Raw genomic sequence first — 22,568 nt, forward strand, 5'->3', positions numbered from 1 at the left:
ATAAACCTTTTAATATATACCAAACATGTTTTGCTTTAACATTAAATATGGAACCAGCAACGCTTATAAACATACAATATATAACTAAATAGTGCAGACATGCAAAATCTAATTTCAAATAAAAAAACACATCAATGTCATTAATTTATTAAATAAAAATTAAATAAAAACCGTATGCCTCTTTTCTATTTGCATCCTTCTGATTTAAATATCAAAATAAACTTTTTCAACAGGTTAATATATTTAAAAATAAAACAACAATAATACATCTAGTATTAGCGGTAAATGCACCGTATAATACCGGCGGGTCAGCTTTTATAGTACAATAATAATATAATAATTTGGTATTGCCTCGCGGGCCAAATAAAATTACACTGCGGGCCAAATTTGGCCCGCGGGCCAGAGTTTGACACCCATCATTTAGAGCTATCAGCTGCCTGCACACGGCTCTAAACATGCAGGAACAGCAGCAGTGGAGCTAACACTGATCACTTATAATGAGAACTAACAGGCAGAAGCTCACAGATTAAAAAGAGAGAGAGGTGGTAAAAAGGGAACATAGACTATATACAGCAGGGATGATCAACAGGAGGCCCGGGGGCCACATACGGCCCTCACCCTCACTTGAAGTGGCCCTCAGTACAACTATATGCATTTGAGCATGAAATCTTAAAAGTGCAGCGTAAAAATGCACAAAATTACTTCTTTCATTAATGTTGCACTGATGAAAAAAAGAAATCACAGTAAGTGGTTATTTTTTATATGCTTCAAACCTTTTGTATTCCTATTTATACTGTTAAACATGCATTAGAGCATGAAATATGTTAAGTTACTGCACTGTAAACATATTTAAACTATCAGTTTCATCATATCTGGTTAAGTGATGCTCCTATATGTGGCCCTGTGGTGGTGTTGTGGCCCCCTGCAGCATTAAGTTGCCCATCCCTGATATACAGTACTAATTGTAATCCTCCTGTTTTGTTTGGATAATATTTAATATTAATATTTGGATATTATATAGGCAGGCTATTAGGCTTTATATATCACCATGTATAAATGAAATATTCCAACCTCACCAGGAGTTGAATGCTCCACTGCTACTCTGCTGACAGCACCACTGATTTCCTTCCTTTTCTCTTTTTATGCTGCCAAACTAAACCAGTTTGTTGTTGCAGCTGTTGGACGTCAGCGTTTCACTTTCTGACTCTGAGAAATTCCTCTTCTTTTAGAATTAAAACTGACTTTAAAACATTGTTTACCTCCTTCAACCAAAAAGCTGAAAACTTTAAGTCCGTGCTCCAAATGTAAATACTCAGTGAACTTGTTTGAGTTTATAACTATAAACAGTTTTATTTCATGAACCTCCGTAGCTGCGTATTTCTGTAATATGTCTATATTGCCCCTGTTGTTATTAGTAACGGTGCACTTTGCTAATAAAACGACTTTAGGGGGAAAAAAAATTCTCTTTTTGGCCGCATTGCGCCCGTCGGTGTCGTAAACTCTGGAGGCGGGCCATCTGAATCAGTATATATTATATATATTATATATATTAGGGCGTGGTATTTAAATGAGGCTTATTTCCAGCCGCCACATTTATCACCAGCCGATCATTCTCACGCTGTTATTGGAGAGATACGATCGATTGATAAATCCCACATAAACCCTGTTGTAAGACAAAATATTCACTCAGATCTGATCTGGTTTCTACGCTCCTTTGATAAATGAGGGCCACTGTGTGCATAGATCAGAATATCTGAGATCACGATAAACATAAATGAAAATAATTGAGCTATAATCACACATGTGCTCCACACAGAGGTGTTGGTTGTCTGGTTTAACTTGAACACTATAAAGAAGCTGCAGCAGCAGAGAGGAGAACTCTCTGTTTCTTTAGTCTGAACACAGTCTGATTGGACAGAATAAACTGGTTTGGTGTGAAAGCAGACAGAATCTGTTCTGCTTCCATCTGCTGATTTCTGAGTTCTGCAGTGTGAAGTTTGACTCTCTGTGATTTATTCTAAATGAAAGACTCAGACACAAACAGGAAGTCTTATTCTGAAAGGTTGGAGGAGTTATTTATAACAATGATGTCATCTCACAGATGAACATTAAGTCATTAAACAGCTTCATCACGCCAACAAACCAGCAGTTTATCACATCTGACTGGACAAACAGAAGAAAGTTAGACCAGGAGACAGAAACCTTCTGACCAATTAATCTACTGGAACCACTACAGAGTCTCAGTTCAGAGACAATAAACTAAATATCACACTCTATATAATAATTCAGCCTCAGCACCACATCCACATCCTCAAAACTAACTATCTCCTTCTGAGTCTTCTACAACTAATCTAATATATGCAATGTGATAAAGGTGATCAGGTCGGCTGAGTCACTGATCTCTTTAACTCTTTAACTCTGGAGTTTTGGGCTATTTTGTCCATTTCTGAATCCTTTTCATCCTGCCTGTATACACCACTTAAAAATGTTTATTTTGTGTCTTTTTTTGGTAATTTTGTGCCTTTTTTGTGTTCTTTTTGGTCATTTTGTCTTTTTTGTGTGTCTTTTTTTGTTAATTTTGTGTCATTTTGTGTCTTTTTTTTGTCATTTTGTGTCTTTTTAGTGTCTTTATTGTGTCTTTTTTTGTTAGTTTTGTGTCTTTTTTTGATAAATTTGTGTCTTTTTTGTGTCTTTTTTGGTCATTTTGGTCATTTTGTGTTTTTTTGTGTCTTTTTTAGTCATTTTGTGTCTTTTTTTGGTAATTTTGTGTCTTTTTTGTGTCTTTTTTGCTCATTTTGTGTTCTTTTTTTAGTCATTTGTGTATTTTTTTGGTCATTTTGTGTCTTTTGTCGTGTCTTTTTTAGTTATGTTGTGTCTTTTTCAGTCATTTTGTGTCTTTTTAGTCATTTTGTGTCTTTTTGTGTCTTTTTTGGTCATTTTGTGTCTTTTTAAGTCCTTTAGTCCAACATGAAATGTAAATGTACAGTAGGGCTCCACGCTGCTTTGTTTTCTAGTCTGATGGAGGCAACAAGTCTGGATTATTTGGAGCTCCTGGACTCTCCACAGGGTTAAAGACTCTTTTTAAAACAGACTTTTACTGATTTTACCTGAATCTTAACTCCCTTAAACTGCCTTTTAATTTCACAGAATGATGTCATTTTCTAACATTAGTTGTATCTGTTGTTTTATGTTTCTTTTAACTTGTTTTTGTGATTTGAAATATGTGTTTTGAAAAGTGCTCTATAAATAAAGATTATTATTAGTATTTCTTAGTTTTTGTTTTTGTCTTTGTTTGAAGAAATGTGGCCATGAAACGGTTAAAAATCAATTCCTCCATCCATTTCCTTTCTTTGCAGCAGACAGAATATTTTTTTTACCAGCAGGACTCTTTGATTGATCAGGAAATTTCATCAAAAAAGCAGAAAGTGTTTTTTGTACTTCTGTCTGTGATTGAATGAAATCATAATGGCAAAAACCTCGAAGGTAGAAATAATGTCCAAAAAACATCCAAAACTAACTGCAGACAAAGTCTGAGGCCCGATCGATCTGCAGCAGAGTTTTACAACAATTGTTAGAATAATCTTTAGTTTTTAGTTTTTTTTTAAGTTATTCTGTCTCTGTGGAGGCAGTTCACTATCTGTGTATGTAACGTCTCTCTGTGCATTTATACATTAATCATGCAAGCTGCTTTGCTACAATGCTAAGCTAATGTGCTAATATTAATATAAATACATTTACTCCATCTGCTTAAACTTCCTCTGCCCTATTTTAAGTAAGAGTCTGTAATCACAAAAAGATATATTTTATGTTTTATGTTTTATTGTTTGCTGCAAAATCTGTGTCTCCAGTAATATCTCTGCAGGTAATTCTGTGTCTTTTTTGATCATTTTGTGTCTTTTTTAAGTAATTTATTTATTTTTCTGTCATTTTGTATCTGTTTTGGTAATTCTGTGTCTTTTTTTAATCATTTTGTGTATTCTGTAATCACAAAAGGATATATTTTATGTTTTATGTTTTGCTGCAAAATCTGTGTCTCCAGTAATATCTCAATTTACAATTTAATTTTAAAGGTTTCCTCAATGTATTTCTCAACAGAATCTCAGATCCTAACTGTTGTTTTTCTATTACTGTAAACACAGTAAACACTCAGTAGCAGAGCTAAACTTTAAATATGATGCCATGAATATGACAGCTACATCATTATCACACACACACACACACACACACACACACACACACACACACACACACACACACACACACATTCTTGTACTTCTATCTTTGTGAGGACCCTCATTGGAACAGTGGATTCCCTAGCAAGGTTATTATAGTTTTTATTTTTTCCATTAGTTTTAGTTTAGTTTTTATTAGTTGTAGTGTTTTGTAATGGGGTATTTGTTGGCTGGGAGATTAAAAGAGGTCACAATAAATTTTGCCTTTATTTCTTTTGTCTGATCCATCTTCATTATGTATGAAAAAAGTTGACAAAGATGAAAACGAAGGACATTTTCATTATAATTTTAGTTAGTTTTATAACCACACAATACAGTTTCAGTTAGTTAATTTATTATATATTATTAAATAAAACAAAGTCTGAAATCTCAAAAAAGCCTCTAAAGAAGTGAGGACCGGCCGAAATGTCCTCACTTTGCAAAAAATGTCCTCACTCTGTTGGTTAAAAAGCATGTTCTGGTCCTCACTATGTAAGAAGTACAAGAACACACACACACACACACACACACACACACACACACACACACCCCTGCAGCAGTCAGTGCCTGCAGCCTTTAGAATAAAACATGTGATCAACAAATTAAAATGTTTCTCTGGACCTTCAACATTCCTCTCTTATATTTTACATCCTGGTTCATTAAACATGAACCTGCTGACATCACTGACACCTGAGACCTGATCTGGACTCTGATCTGGACTCAGGATATTCACAAACACACCAGGAATCAGGTCTCATATCTGGACTCAGTCTCAGCTCGTTGGCAGTGAAATCAGACGTTCCCCGTAGAACCATCAGATCTCAGAGAGTCCCAGCAGGACCGCTTTGGAACACCATCAGTTACAGGATCTTTATCCACAGTCTGAATATCTGAACACAGGAGGCTGGCTTCATCTAAAGCCTCTCTCACTCCACAGAGTTAACCCTCTGCATGCTGTAGCACAGGGATGGACACACACATGTGTCAGGGGCACAAAATGACCACAAAGAGACCCACACAACTACAAAGAGACACAAAACAGCTGCAAAGACACAAAAATAATGCACAGAGAGACTCACAACCTGCAAAATGTCAATCAGACACATGGAGCAACTAGGAAGAGGCTCTGAAAGACCACAATAAAAACATAAAAAGACTACAAACAGACACAAAAAGACGAAAACAACTACAGAGAGATGCAAAACAACTGTAAAAACACACAAAGAGACGCATGACAACTATGGGACAGGGCAAAAGACCCACAAAGAGATGCAAAGTGACTACAAAGAGATGCAAAATGACCACAATTCACTGTCACTACGTCCGTTATTTATGTTCAGTCTGTGGACTGACAGTAGCCAGAAAACATTAACCCTAACTCAGACCTAACTTCAAATATGTCTGCTTGATGTCAGTAATAATAACTCTACATCAGGGGTCTCAAACTCCAATTACCTGGGGGCCGCTAGAGGCAGGATCACAATGACCAAAAAAGACACAAAATGACAAAAAAAAAAGACACAAAATGACCAAAAATAGACACAGAATGACCAAAAAAAGACACAAAATTATTAAAAAAGGACACACAACTATTAAAAAAGACACAAAATTATGAAAAAAAGACACAAAAATTACCAAAAAAAGACACAAAATGACCAAAAAATACAAAGAATTACCAAAAAAGACAGAAAATGACAAAAAAGACACAAAATTACTAAAAAAAAGACACAAAATTATGAAAAAAGACACAAAATTATAAAAAAAAGACAAAATTATGAAAAAAAGAGACAAAATTACCAAAAAAAGTAATTAAAGGGACCTTCCACACACAACACGGTAAAGTGCCATTCATATAAAACTCACATTAAACTTTCATATCAAGGTGGGGGCCACAAAATATCATCACGAGGGCCACAATTGGCCCGCGGGCCGCCAGTTTGAGACCCCTGGTGTAGAATAATAAAATGTCAGAGCAGTGTGTCGGCCACTGACCAGACATAAAAATATAGTAATTCTGCTGTAACTTCCTGCTTGACATGAGTCAGATTCATGTCTTCCTGTCTGACTCTGACCTCAGACATCAGGACTGCATCATCTCCTCTATTTACTGGGAACTACAACCATGACCCCTCTAGAGCCAGAGGAGGCCTGGTCCTGATGGCTGATAACAGGTTGTCTCTCTGGACGGCTGATGGCGGTTAGATAACTGATCTGCTCTTCATCCTCAGCAGCTATGATGATGTTATGATGGAGGTGACTGGAGGCAAAGAGCCCAGAGAGACAGGAAACTCTCCTCCATGTTTACTGTTAATACTGCAGAGAAACCATACGAAGGGATCCGTCCTCTGGATGGACTGATGTCCATCACAAAGACAGAATCTAAATGAACGGGTTGTTTTCAAAGCTAATATATGATTCAGCTGCTTGGTTCAGACTGTCGGCAGATGTGGGAAGTAACTAAGTACATTTACTAAAGTACTGTACCGACGTACAGTTTTGAGGTACTTGTACTTTACTTGAGTATTTCCATTTTATGTAACTTTATACTTCTACTCCACTACATTTAGCTGACAGCTTTAGTTACTTTACAGGTCGTTTTTTTTTAATTAAACCTCATAACAGTATATTAAGTAGTTAAAATGAGCCCTACCTTGAGAAAATTAACATAAATGCATCAATAATAATAATAATACAATAATATATTTAGAACATATAAAACAATCTGAGTGGGTCCATTCTGCATAACGAGTACTTTTACTTTTGATACTTTAAGTACATTTTGATGCTGATACTTTTGTAGTTTTACTTCAGTAAAACGAAAATTTACCAAAAATTAAAAACAAAATGACCTTATTAAAAAAAGCCATAAAAGTTCTAAAAAAATACGTAAAAAGACACAAAATTACACGCAAAAACCCACAAAAATTTCAGAAAAAGAAACAAAATTCCCAAAAAGAATTAAAATGAGCAAAAAAGACAGAAATTACCAAAAAAACCCACAAAAAAAGACAAAATTTCCAAAAAAGACACAAAACTACCGAAAAGATACACTAACATGACAAAATTTTCCAAAGAAGAGACAATTTTTTTTACAATTACCAAAAAAGCGACGACATTTCAAAAAGAAACAAAATTCCCCAAAATAATTAAAATGACCAAAAAAGACACAAAATTGTCAAATAAATACACAAAAAATGACACAATTTCCAAAAAAAAGACACAAAATTACATTTTTTTTACAATTACCAAAAAAGCGAAACGAAAGCAAAAAAGCATTTAAAAAAGAGACAAAAAAAAACAAAAATGTATATATATTTAGAATATATAAAACAATCTGAGTGGATTCATTCTGCATAACGAATACTTTTACTTTTGATACTTTAAGTACATTTCGATGCTGATACTTTAGTACTTTTACTCCAGTAAGTTCTGAATGCAGGACTTTTACTGTAGTGGAGTCATTTCACAGTGTGTATTAGTACTTTTACTGCAGTAAAGGACCTGAATACTTCTTCCACCACTACCTGGTATTACTGAGCTGGTGTTTCTTGCTCAGGGGCCTAATAACGTTGAGTTAGTGTTCCCCAGGTGACAACATTTCCACAGCTCGTTTCTCCACCTTGAAGACTGAACATGCAGAAAGTTTTCCTCCATTTCTGTAGAAAGTGACCCGGAGGCGACGTGTTATTAATGTCTGTAAATAACTGTGAAGCCGTTCAGTGTTATTGTTGAGGGGAGCAGCAGAGCTTCCTGTCACCTCTGATAGATATACTGCAAGAAACATGAAGCTCTCCAAGTATTTTCTTCTTCTATCTAGCAATTGTATCCTAATTATATTGTTTTGAGTATAATTTACCTACTGATCATAGCTTCATGTGCTTATTTAATTATTTTATTGACATTGTGAGCTTTTTCAAGCTTTTCAAGCTATTCAGCTGTTGAATATGGTGAGTTTTTACTCACAAGTCTACTTCTCCGGCATAATTTCACCTAGAGACTCCATTTAAACTTTAAACAGTAGACACAAGTCTTGTGTATGGGTGTATTAATCCACTTTTCGATAGGTCATATAGTTTTTTATCAATCCCTGTTCAATGACCATGATCATTTTTGGAGAAATTCTGAGATTATAATGGGTGTGTATTGCACGGAATGTTCGTGTCACAGTGTGTGACATCATCACCAGAGTGTAGAGGGAGAGAAAAAATTGTCAAAAAATAAATTTGAAAACTGCGCTCCAGGCCGCAAATTCCACTCTACAGAAATAATTTATACATAGAAACGTAGGAAAATTTGTCTTCTCCCTCACAATCCTCTGGTAAAGCTGTCAGAGTTATAGTTTGGGCGTAGGACGCACAGATGATCCACCAACACCACCAACAGCCTCATTGGCTCCCATATTAAAAACGCAGGAAGATTTCTGTCGAAAAGCTTATTTAACAGTTTTTCAGGTCGCTCTAACAAAGCTATTTCTTCATTTTTCTTCACAAAAAAACACATGTAGACGTTCAGGAAGAACTCAGGACGCTCAAAGTGAAGTCGGATCAATGATAGGTATTATGGTTTTGCCAAAAATGCTTTCTGTTCGAGGCCAGAAATTCCAGTCTGTCCACCTCTGGCTGCTGTCACTGTGCCGGCACATTCTACAGCGGCAGTTAATTGTGCTGATTGCTCTGCTCTGATTGGTCGACCCCAACGCCTTTGATCCTTTGATGTGATTACAGTTACACATACAAGCATGCACGCACACACTCCTCCAGATACACATTATTCACATACACACTATCTATCTATCTATCTATCTATCTATCTATCTATCTATCTATCTATCTGACTCTGGAGTGGTCTCTCTCTCTCTCTCTCTTGTTGCTCTCCTTGGGATTTTTTTTCAGTTTTTCCCTGTTGAAGTTTTTATTTTTATATTTTTAGGAGTTGTCCCTTGTCAGATATGAGGCCATAAAGGACAGAAAGTGTCATATTGGGTTATAAAAATGAAACTGGCTTGGCTGGAGTGAGCTTCCTTGGATCTAATAAATGTCCACAGAGCTGCACTGCTGGACTTCTCCAAAATAAAGTCACTACTTGCTCTTTTCTTTTCCACAGCTTCATCTCGATAAACAGGATTTTATCTTTGCACAAAATATACAAGAACCTTGAGCTGGTTGTCTCTTTCTTCGATGCATTTTTCTCCTGAAAAGCTGATTCCATTCAAGTGAAATAAAAGAGTGCTATAATAGTGCTATAACTGCTTTCTATCAAATGGTTTTTCTTCTGATAAGTTTGTGATTCTCTGAGTGAAGAAACATACAATAATGTAGCAAGAAGCAGCAGCTCTGATATATAATCAGACAAGATGTGTTTTTCCCTTCAGGAGACAAAAACAGAAACACATAAATCAGATAGAAAAAGAAAGAAACAGCCCCAAAAATTCTCATTTTCCTGCATCTGTAACGTAACATGAAGCTTACCAAGTATTTTCTTCTTATATCTATCAAAGGTATCTTAAATATATAGTTTTGAGTATAATTTACCTACTGACCATAGATTTATGTGCTTATTTAATTATCTTACACTGTAAAAAACGAAAAAAAAACTGTTGTTTTTACAGTAAAAACCAGCAGCTGTGGTTGCCAGAACTTTACCGTAATAAATACGGTGCAACTTTTTCTAATATTACAGTAAAATGATATTAACACTGTTGATTTCATGTTTAAGATTGCCATTTTATTCCATATTTAACCGTTAAAAAATACGTTTTTCCATCAAAAGAAACGCTGTTCTGCCATATAATTGACAAGAAAATACTTTATAAATGCTGCATAAATTAAAGATTTTACCATTAAATATTACAGTATATTTATGTTAGAGATATGGTGTTTAGTACATTTAACAGTGAGAAAAAGTATTTTTACAAAAATAAATGCTAAAATTACAGTGATGCTTGTATATATATTACAGTATATTTTTGTTACAAACACAGTGCCAGAGTATTTTACAGTAGAGTAATGTATTTATGTAATAAATGCTTCTATTAGATACATTTTACTTAGAAACAGCCCGAGTAAAGATTTCTTTCTGTGTGGAAGAACTTGCCGAGCTTTTTTAACCCTCCTGTTGTGTTCGTTTTTTCAGGAACCGCAATCACCCGGGGCATGATTAATTATCCAAAAGTGTCGGAAACAATAAAAAATCCCAATAAACATTGTTTATATTTCATAAATAACTCCATTACTAACTATTTCAATCAATATTTAGTGCAATGATGTTCTTTACCTCTCAAAGATTATGGTTCAATGAGGATAATTCACTCCTTTTTCATAAAAAATGCATGTTAAAACTTTTTTTATGTACATTGGGAAACACCATATAAAAAATGGTTTCACATGACATTGATTTCTTTTTTTTTTCCCCATTTAAAAAAAAAAAATGTAATGAAAAAATATTTTAAACTATTTTTTTTAAACTTTGAAATGGGTCAATTTGACCCGCAACATATGAGGAGGGTTAAAGTAAATGTCACTCCAATTTTTTTCAGTGTGCTCTTAATTTTACTTGTTTCGAGCATGTATTTGCTTAATTCTAGTTATTTTTTTGTTATTTTTTTTTGTCAGTTGGTTTCTGCAGTGTAGAAACACATTTGTTTTCCTGATGCATCTCTGTTAACAATGACCTTCCCTCCACCTAAACACAAAAACACACCAGCAGACATCCACCTTGTGATCTGAACAAATCCTCCATATTCTCCTTATTAACTCTGCTCTCCCTTCTTCTGCATCCTTCACTCACGCTTTGCCGCCTTTTCTTTCAGGGCATTCTCTGATTTTCAATGTGCTGATTTACAATCCTTTTATCCCTCCCGTTGCAATCAGCAGCCCTTTTTATTTCAATCACCTCCTGTGTGGAGTGGGAGGCAGAGACAGAGTCTGGAGCTGCTGCAGCTCTCTCCTTTAGACTGAAACTCCTGCTTCCTCTGTGGTTAGCAGGTCATTAGTGTTACACATCGTCTGAGATCATTCAAGGCTTTGTTGACTCGCAAATTAGCACGGCAGATAGATATATATATTCACATCCAGCCAGAGTAATAGCTTTTAGTGGAGGTGACTAACCTGTCAATATTTGGATTTTTACTCTGTAAAGCTAGAAGACCTGAATCTCCACACTGCAAAAACCAACTGACAAAAAATGAGAAATAAATAACTGGAATTAAGCTAATACATGCTTGAAACAAGTCAAATTATCTGCCAGTGCAGAAAGTACATGTTTCTTTGTAAGAATTATTTAAGTAAGTAAAAATATCTCTGCACTATATCTCTAACTACTTAGCTAACTTCTTGGCTAAGTATTTAGCTAAGTTGCTTGCTAAGCTAGCTACTTAGCTACCTTTTTGGCTAAATATTTAGCAAAGTTGCTTGCTAAGCTAACTACTTAGCTAACTTCTTGGCAAAGTATTTAGCTAACTTGCTTGCTAAGCTAACTACTTAGCTACCTTCTTGGCTAAATATTTAGCTAAGTAGCTTGCTAAGCTAGCTACTAAGCTACCTTCTTGGCTAACTAGCTTGCTAAGCTAACTACTTAGCTACCTTCTTGGCTAAGTAGCTTGATAAGCTAACTACTTCGCTAACTTCTTGGCTAAGTAGCTTGCTAAGCTAACTATCTATCTAACTTCTTGGCTAAGTATTTAGCTAAGTTGCTTGCTAAGCTAACTACTTAGCTACCTTCTTGGCTAAATATTTAGCTAAGTTGCTTGCTAAGCTAACTACTTAGCTAAGTTCTTGGCAAAGTATTTAGCTAAGTAGCTTGCTAAGCTAACTACTAAGCTACCTTCTTGGCTAACTAGCTTGCTAAGCTAACTACTTAACTACCTTCTTGGCTAAGTAGCTTGATAAGCTTTCTACTTAGCTAACTTCTTGGCTAAGTAGCTTGCTAAGCTAACTATCTATCTAACTTCTTGGCTAAGTATTTAGCTAAGTTGCTTGCTAAGCTAACTACTTAGCTACCTTCTTGGCTAAATATTTAGCTAAGTTGCTTGCTAAGCTAACTACTTAGCTAAGTTCTTGGCAAAGTATTTAGCTAAGTAGCTTGCTAAGCTAACTACTAAGCTCCCTTCTTGGCTAAGTAGCTTGCTAAGCTAACTATCTATCTAACTTCTTGGCTAAGTAATTAGCTATGTAATAACACAAACTGTTTTTCTTCATAAAGTATGAGAGGCAAAATGGAAATAGTGATCAGTTGTTATCAAAAACAAGATATTTAAAGAATACTTGGAATATTCATAAAATGAGTTGATATCAAAAGATAGAGCACAGAAACACACCACAGTATAATGTCATAATATAACAATATTAGGCTATATTAAATAACAATATTATATTAAATAACATGGGTAATGATTGAGGGTCATTTTTGACCCATGTTGTGCATCAAAGGGTTAAGATACTATTGCTTGATAAAAGAATAAAATACTTGGTAAGCTTCATGTTTTTTGCAGTGCAGTATCTTTCAACCCAGACATGCAAATGTGAAATCTCTTTCTCCAGCGCGAGCATCTATTCAGCCTCGTCATTAACCAAACATGACCTGAGCCCGATCATTAGCTTCTACATAAAAGATGTTGTATAATCTCCCATAGGGGCTGCTGCTGATTCTGCCTTTATTCCTAATAAACATCAATATTATACAAACCTTAAGTAATGAATTACCTTGCAGTCAGCAGGCCTTTTCATGAAAGGCCATTAATGTTACAATCATCTTTGTGTGAGTGTGACTGAGGAGTGAATTAGCAGGAGTCTCAGAGTGAGTTCAGCTGCAGTGTGACTCCTTATAAAACACTGAAGGACATCAAATCCCACCTGGAGAGTGGGTGGGTGGGTGGTCCCTTCACAGAGAATCAAAGAGGGGACCAGGACATTATAAACACAGCCAACAATATGGGCTGAATATTCAGTAAAACCAAGCTGACTGCATATTAATAAGGATGCTAGGCACCATGAGAAGCAATTAACATGCATTAAACATTTTGTGCCGATGTGTAAACGGACCGTAACGTGACTTTAAACTGAAATATTACAAGACTTTTACGTTTGCCTATAACAGCTTGTGGGCTGATTATTAGTGATGTCCCAATGAAGCTTCATGAACCATTTTCTTTATTTTCTGAGTCCACTAGATGGCGCTCTCTGTTCAACAAAGAGCTGAAATCACACTCATAACTTATAATAACAACTAATAATAATAACTAATAACACTTATAATACACTTATAACACTTATAATAGCTTGAGCCTTTTTCTTTAAACCAAGCGCACCACCTAGTGGACTCAGAAGATAAGGGAAACGGTTCATGAGGCTTCATTGGCACATCACTACTGATTACTATGTAAAGTACGGTGTCCCTGAGAGTTCACAGCGCTGCAACTTAAGAAAACACATGCAAATACACAAAACACAACAAACTGAGAAAACACCTTCATCAATCTGACAACACAAGAGCAGCATTTGGTAAATGGACCTGCACTTATATAGCACTTTTCTAGTCACTCAAAGCTCTTAACATTACAGACTGACTCGTTCACCCTTTCACACAAACATTCATACTGGTGGCAGAGGCTACCCTAAATGGTGCCACCATTGGGAATTCATTGACACAGGAATCGAACCACCAACCCTTCGGTTGGGGGGCAACCCGCTCTACCAACTGAGCCACAGCCGCCCAGCATTTAGAAAACAAAGACCACAACACAACAGAAGTGTTTCCAGAGGACACTTAAAAGTGATGCACATGTCTGGACATGCTAACGTTAGCAGCTGATCATAGCGTGCTAACTCTAGCCGGCGATTGATAGCATGCTAGCGTTAGCAGCTGATCATAGCGTGCTAACGCTAGCCGGCAATTGATAGCATGCTAACGTTAGCAGCTGATCATAGCGTGCTAACTCTAGCCGGCGATTGATAGCATGCTAGCGTTAGCAGCTGATCATAGCATGCTAACTCTAGCCGGCAATTGATAGCATGCTAACGTTAGCAGCTGATCATAGCGTGCTAACTCTAGCCGGCGATTGATAGCATGCTAGCGTTAGCAGCTGATCATAGCGTGCTAACGCTAGCCGGTGATTGATAGCATGCTAGGGAAGTGTGTCTATGTTCCCTCTTTGTATGACACTGGGGAACATAGGAACATTTTTCCCAGCTTTTCCCAAAAAGGGTCCTATGTTCCCCAGTCTGTTACTTTTCCACCATTACTGTCAAATTGCCAAAGAGCAGCCTAGATTGTGCATGTAAACCAGTATTCCCTTACGTTTAAGCCTTGGAGTTGATTTGTCCGTAAGTAAGTAAAATATCTGTTCCTTTTCTGATAAATGTATGATACTGGTCATATGTTAAATGTTGACATGTTGTTAGAAGTCTGTACTGAGCTAATATTGTGCTATTTATGTTTCAAAACTTACCTGCAATGTTAGCCTACTTTTGAACAAAGTTAGAATCCATGGACAGTTAAAAAGTGATAGTTTCGTCTATCACAATAAGTAAATCAGCATTTTGTAGCTGTAAATGTTTACATTGTCATTGTGTTTGTTTATAGTATGCAGTGTCAGCAGAAAATGTATATATTTGTTTGTATTGTATGCTTCAGTCTTACAGAAACAACATCAGTAAAGCCACACCTTCTCAAGTACACACTTTATTGGAGTTTTTGTTCGCTATCTGTCTAGCCTTGCTTAGATACGCAATGGTGAGGACAGAATACAAAATGCTTAAAATCACAATAATATCGTATCGTGACTCAAGTATCACAAGTAATGTCCACTGGCCAAAAAATAATAACTTTTGCTGCTTTAAAACTTTAGTATCCAGTGCAGCAGTGAATACAACTTTTAAAATGAAGGGGGTATGAATGCAAACAGTGAAGATTTCCAGCCAAAATTGAAATAGAAATATCATACTATATGCATCTTGAATACTTGACCATTAATATTTATCTAAGAATATGGACATAAAATCCCAGGAGCATCTACACAAGTATCGGGATACAATCGTACCTGCTGATTCACACCTCTAGAGCCTATAGTGATTATTATCTTAACATAATTTAACGTTCTTGCTGACTCACCTGTATTGTGACGATGCGTGGCAGCGGCTGGCGGGTGTTGGCTCCGCCCTCGATGGCGATGCCCAGCGTGGTGGCGCTCTTGGCCACCCTGACTAGAGTGGAGGTGGGCTCCAGCAGCCCCGGCTACAGCGAGGAGAGAGAGAGAGGAGCAAGTTATCAAATCAGCACAACACTACAGATGCATATTTATAAAGCTTAATATATTCATGACATTACACAGCCTCCCTATGTCTCCTTCCCCTTTGTGCCACTATGCATCTATTCTCCTGCCTTTGTTTATTCCAGGAAGAGCTTTGTGTTTTCTCGGAGCACACGTGCATAAGAGTCCTCTCAGTGGATTTACATCCAGGCCACGGCTCCATTAAAATGCACATATTCAATGTGGATAGCAGATTTGTGAATGAGCAATCATGTTTAACAGCTTCACAAGTCAGAGGAGCAAAAACACTTTCTAAAACAAACTTAGACACTTTTAACAAGGCATCTATGGAGCTGTTGTTCAATATTTAGTCTCCTCTAATAAAGCTTCTGGAACCCAGTGGGATATATTTCCCTCAGTATGTTCATAAGATAGATGCTCCTGGGATTTTATGTCCATATTCTTAGATAAATATTAATGGTCAAGTATTCAAGATGCATATAGTATGATATTTCTATTTCAATTCTGGCTGGAAATCTGCATTGTTTGCATTCATACCCTCTTCTCCCTGCACCCCAAATCAATTTAAAAGTTCTATTCACTACTGCACTGGATACTAAAGTTTTAAAGCAGCAAAAAATATTATTTTTTTGGCCAGTGGATATTGCATTTGACATTATAATCCACCAATCCTCATCAATCATCAAAAGGAGCCACCAGTCAGTCAAAGGTCTGGAGAAGGTGTTTGCTATTTACCGTTTCCATGGTTACCTTCCCCGCTATGTAGAGATTATAAAGTCCATACAAAGTAAAGCATATTAAGATCATAACTCATATATAACAACTTCCCTAATTACTACTAATAATCAATAATTCTGAGGTTATTGAGGGAAAACTCTTAGTTAATGTCTTACTGGTTGTATAATAAGGCCATGCAGAATAAGGCATTAATAACTACTGAATAATGACTCATTAAGAGACAATATGTTACTGATTTACATGCGAATAAGCAACTAATTAATGTTGAATATGTGTTCCCTAATATAAAGTGTTACAGGCTTGGGACGTGTGTCTTTTTTAGTCATTTTGTGTCGTTTTTTGGTCATTTTGTGTCTTTTTTAATCATTTTGTGTCTTTTTTTTAGTCATTTTGTGTCTTTTTTTTAGTTATTTTGTTTCTTTTTTTGGTCATTTTCTGACTGATTGCCAAGTTTGTGTGGAGAAAAAGGAGCCATGCATGTGGACAGACTTCAGAGGTTTAATGTCTTACTGGTTGTATAATAAGGCCATGCAGAATAAGGCATTAATAACTACTGAATAATGACTCATTAAGAGACAATATGTTACTGATTTGCATGCTAATAAGCCCATTTTTCTTAGAATATGGACAGGAAATCTCAAGAAGCATGTTGTTGAAGTTTTTTTTAGGAAAAGCCAATCAATGAAGTTCCTTTATGAGAAAACACACTCAGCTACAGAAGCCTGTGGCTCACAGGCTTGTTGATCATTTTTTTTTTACATCATATTTGGCTTGTAATATTTTCTTTAGTGACTCTAGAACTGTATTTACATACTTGCTCACTACTTCTGACTATTCTGTACCAGTTGAGCTGTTGTGTGCCTGACTGACATAAGGATAAATACGCCACAACAAGTCTTAAACAAATATCTTTAAGTTAATTTAGGGACGTATTTATGATGGTTTTTCTCTTCTCAGCCCCTTCAGGAGCAAATAGAAGGTAAATGCTTGGCACATTTATAATAAAATGTAGCTTTTTTTATGACACAAAGTCGATTCAGCCTTCACATTTCCTGCCTAATAATTCTAATGTAAAAAAGACATTAAATCTAAAGAGTCCCGTCATCATAAATAATCAGGCTCCTCCCACGTCCTTACTTGTTATTTCTTCCATCAATCAATAAGAAGCAGAGAGCAGACTGAGAGTTTCATAACGCTACACAAGTGATGGATCATGTGACTCATGAATGACATGAATGAGAAATAAACAATGAATGAGTGGAACAAAGGAAAGAGTCTGTGTGACAAACAGAGGAGGAGAGAAGAGATCACAGTTAGGTTTGACAACGAGGATTAGCAACAAACTCACTTCATCAACCTGGAAGTCCTGGTTAGTTTTACAGCCGACACACTCGGTTCTACTTCTGTACTTGTGAGGACCCAAAGTGACATAATGATTGACATAATATGAGTGACATAATATTAATTAGTTGCTTATTAGCATGCAAATAAGTCACATATTGGCTCTTAAACCCTTTATCAGGCAAAGAACTATATTTGGTAACTTCAGGTAATATTTCAAGAAAAAAGTTGCAAATTTACTAGATTAAAGTGGAAAATCTACGAGAAAAGAATGTGCAGATTTAAGAGATTTAAAGTGGCAAATTTGCGTGAAAAAAGTCGCAGATTTACGAGAAAAAAGTGGGAAAAAGTAGCTTTTTTCTCCCAGATTCATCACTTTAAATCTCATAAATCTTCGCATTTTTTTTCTCATAGATTTGCCACATTAATCTGGTAAACTTTTTTCTCAAAATATTATTTTCGTATGTTTTTTTACACATTCTGGCTGTATGTAATATCCTCCAATATTCTCTAGGGTTTAAATTTGGAATTTGCAAGTATTTCAATGAGTGTCCTATTAAGGGTTAATGAGTCATTATTCAGTAGTTATTAATGCCTTATTCTGCATGGCCTTATTATACAACCAGTGAGCTTTTTGGATGATTGGATGAGGATTGGTAGATTGTAATGTCAATGTCATTATAATTAAGTAAGTAATGTCATTACTCTACAAAGTGGCTCACTGGTAGACTAACAATGGCCTAAAGTTCTTGAAATATTCAGAAGAAGTTCTTCAATTTCCAAAAATGTCATCATGTTCAAATATGGAGTCAGTATTTTGTTTTGCCATTAAAAATGTATAAATAACCTTTCAATTAGTCTAAAGGAAAAATAATAGTGATGTCCCAATGAAACCTCATGAACTATTTTCTTTATTTTCTGAGTCCACTAGATGGCGCTCTTGGTTTGAAGAAAAAAGGCTCAAGCTATGGTAACTGATTGAACTTTCAGCTCTTTGTTGAACAGAGAGCGCCATCTATTGGACTCAGAAAATAAAGAAAATGGTTCATGAAGCTTCATTGGAACATCACTAGTAAAAACTAAAATTTTAAAACAAGGACTCTATGTTGAAAGCTTGATATAAGCCTTTTTTTAATGGGTTTCAATGGGGACATTATATTCTTAAGGGTTTGTTTTATGCATTAGGTTTCTGTATTATGACTGCATAGTCTATTATTGAGTTATTATAAGAGCTGAGGTTGAATTTGCAGTTAAAGAAAACTAGTGATGTGCAAATGAAGCTTCATGAACCATTTTCTTTATTCTCTGAGTCCACTAGATGGAGCTCTCTGTTCAACAAAGAGATGAAAGAACACTCTGTTACCATAGCTTGAGCCTCTTTCCTTAAATCAAGAGCTCCATCTGGTGGACTCAGAAAATAAAGAAAGTGGTTCATGAAGCTTCATTGGGACATCACTACCTAAAACGCTCTTACTTTGGAAAATGTCCTCAATTGAAACAAATTATTTCTCTTTCTACAAATCATTCTTCAATTCCAAAAATGTCCACATGTTCCGAATGTGTTGTAGTTTTTTCCAGGAATGTCCTCACAAAGACAGAAATACAACACGACACAGACTCAAATCATCTGAAGACATTAGTCCTCCTGAGAGTTTGACAGTGAATCATTAATGCTTCCTGTCTGTCTCTGAGCGGCTCTGAGCCCCCCCTCACCGGTTTGGAGGGGTGGTCCCCCCCGGGCCCCGGAGGGTCTCGGGGGTGGCGGCTGCGTGAGGAATGGGGGCTGCTGTCCTTGCTGACGTGTCCCGACTCGGCGATGTCCACGCCACTGTCCTCGCTGAGGGTCTGACCGCTGTCTGACAGCTGAGACAGAGCGCCACCTAGTGGTAGACAGACAGACAGACAGACAGACAGACAGACAGACAGACAGACAGACAGACAGACAGGAGTCAACACAGCGTCCATGGTCAGGCCTTTAAATCAGGGGTCTCATGGCCCTCGTGACGATATTTTGTGGCCCCCACCTTGATATGAAAGTTTAATGTGAGTTTTATATGAATGGAACTTTTTTTGGTAATTTTGTGTCTGTTTTTTGTAATTTTGTGTCTTTTTTTAATAAATTTGTGTCTTTTTAAATAATTTTGTGTCTTTTTTAAATAATTTGGTGTATTTTTTGGTAATTTTGTGTATTTTTTGGTAATTCTGTGTTTTTTTTGCTAAGTTTGTGTCTTTTTTAATAATTTTGTGTCTTTTTAAATAATTTTGTGTCTTTTTTGGTCATTCTGTGTCGTTTTTGGTCATTTTGTTTCTTCTTTAAGTAATTTAGTTTTTTCTGTCATTTTGTGTCTTTTTTTGTAATTTTGTGTCTTTTTTGTAACTTTGTGTCTTTTTGGTACTTTTGTGTCTTTTTTGGTAATTTTATGTCTTTTTAAAATAATTTTGTGTCTTTTGTTGGTAATTCTGTGTATTTTTGGGTCATTTTGTGTCTTTTTTCAGTCATTTTGTGTCTTTTTTTGTAATTTTGTGTCTTTTTTTGGTCATTTTCATACTGCCTCCAGGGGCCCCTAGGTAATTTGAGTTTGAGACCCCTGATTTAAATGTTGCAAATATAACAGGAGGTAAGAGGTAAAATCAGGAAAACATCTAGTTTGATATCTTCACATTAAATATATTTGACCTGGTTTTACTTTACATCCATCATTATCAAACATGAACTGGCTTGGAGGTTTTGGAAGTTGTTGTTGGGTTCTTCATTTTTACAAGGTGAATGAACTACAAAATGAGGATAGGGCCACCGTGACGTCACCTGTTTGTTTGTGGATGTTACAGATAACTTTGATTGACTGGAAACCAAACAGTGTAAGGGTCACAGTTCTAAGATGAGATAAAAATCCCAAATCCCTAGAACATGTTCACAGCTATTGCAATGTACACAGTAACCATGGACACACACTGCTGAGCCTCTATCCTGATTGACGGGTGGCTGTGGTAGCCACCTGTCAATCAAAAGGTAGTCGTGCCGCAAAAGCAGCACATTTATTTTAGTCTGAGTGGGACCAGAACTTGAAACTATAGAGACTGTATCCCAAATTGGACACATCTACAATGTCACACTTTCCGGTGTTTTCACAGTCATTTATAATAAGATCTCCACCACCAGTGTAGGTATAACTGATTTATACATATTTAACAATCTACACGTGAAATTTAATTTATTTACATGTCTAATTACAATATGAAAGTAACTCTGATAAGAGAAAGCAGTAAGAACGCTCAGGCAACAATCTTTTTTTTTACTGATCTTTATTTTTACTGTTCTGTATTTTATTGTGAAGGACAGAAGTACGGTCCGGGTGTGATGGGAGGGATGGTTGGTTGGTTGGTTGGTTGGTTGGTTGGTTGGTTGGATGGGTGGTTGGATGGTTGGTTGGATGGTTGTTTGGTTGGTTGGTTGGTTGGTTGGTTGGTTGGTTGGATGGTTGGTTGGTTGGTTGGATGGTTGTTTGGTTGGTTGGTTGGTTGGTTGGATGGGTGGTTGGATGGTTGGTTGGATGTTAGATGGGTGGTTGGATGGTTGGTGGGATGGGTGGTTGGATGGTTGGATGATTGGATGGGTGGATGGTTGGTTGGTTGGATGGGTGGTTGGTTGGTTGGTTGGATGGGTGGTTGGATGGGTGGTTGGATGCTTGGTTGGTTGGATGGGTGGTTGTATGGTTGGTTGGCTGGGTGATTGGATGGTTGGTTGGATGGGTGGTTGGATGGTTGTATGGCTGGTTGGATGGGTGGTCGGATGGTTGGTTGGTTGGTTGGTTAGTCTTTATTTTTACTGTCCTGTATTTTATTGTGAAGGACAGAAGTACGGTCCAGGTGTGCTGATAACGATGGTTGATAACGGTGATATTTATTTGGATTACCCAGAAACATCCAATTAATCCAGAAAGACTCCATTGTTTTACAGAGAGGAGATCCAAGTGTCAGATATTAGATACAGTTAGTGCACGGCTAATTCGCCGGCGTTAGCGTCCTTTAGCCGAGGGTAAACCTGAGGCTAACGTACACGGTTAAAACAATAAACCGTTCAAAAGATAATAAATTTGACTTTAGTTTCACACCATTTAATTAACTGGAAGCACAATATGATCATTTATATTAGTAGTTAATGTGAAATTTTGATAGAATCTCAGCCGAATGGTGTCTGATTTGGGATACAGTTATGCTAAATGACTTGAAACTATTATTTATTTTGTAATTAACATTCAAAGAAATGTAAAGGTACCTGAGTTAGCTGAGAAGTTAGGTTTAATCTACAGTCACTTTGCTTGATGTTGATGCAGCATTTTAGATAAATGAGATTGGGATTCATTCACTGGTGCTGGGTGTTCTGCATTAAAAAGAGTGAATATGCAGTATGATGTGATCTGTGTATAAATATCATGCGTATAATCTCTTCAAATATGTATTTACTTGGCCTAATGTGTGGAAATGAGCAATTACCCAGAACACGGTGTAAGATTGCCACTGCATGCAAAACATCACTAATCTTAATAAGCTTTTAATCTTGTGTTAAATCTTAAAATCTGATCCTTTTTCAGGACAAATCTAAAAATCTGGGTTGTGTTTTTATAGGAGAGAGGGACTTTCTGTTAAAGTAGAAGCAACAGAGCAAAACCAATCAGATTTAATCAATACACTGCAAAAACTGAAATCTAAGTCACAACACAGTAAAGTGCCATTCATATAAAACTCACATGAAACTTTCATATCAAGGTGGGGACCACAACATATTGTCATGAGGGCCACAGTTTGAGACCCATGTTCTAAGGTATTTTTTGGGTTCATTAGATATTTTCACTTGTTTTGGAAAGTCTTGGCAAGCCAAATGTTCTTGTTCCATTGGCAGATAATTCTGCTATTTTTAAGCCAAATACACCTAATTTTTGTACTTTTTTTTCTTCCATTTGCAGACACAAATTATACTTTTTTTATTATATTATACTAATTTTACTTCCAGA

General features: G+C 36.3%; 1 protein-coding gene across 1 annotated transcript in view; it reads right to left on the minus strand.

Moving 5' to 3' along the window:
* Positions 1-22,568, minus strand: part of whrna (whirlin a) — a 296,475-nt gene that overhangs the window by 3,396 nt on the left and 270,511 nt on the right. Inside the window, 2 exon segments of the mRNA XM_059358134.1 lie at positions 15,318-15,440; positions 19,270-19,436. Coding sequence (XP_059214117.1) covers positions 15,318-15,440; positions 19,270-19,436 — 290 coding nt within the window.

The sequence above is a fragment of the Centropristis striata genome, chromosome 19 (assembly GCF_030273125.1).
Source record: "Centropristis striata isolate RG_2023a ecotype Rhode Island chromosome 19, C.striata_1.0, whole genome shotgun sequence".
Lineage (NCBI taxonomy): Eukaryota > Metazoa > Chordata > Actinopteri > Perciformes > Serranidae > Centropristis > Centropristis striata.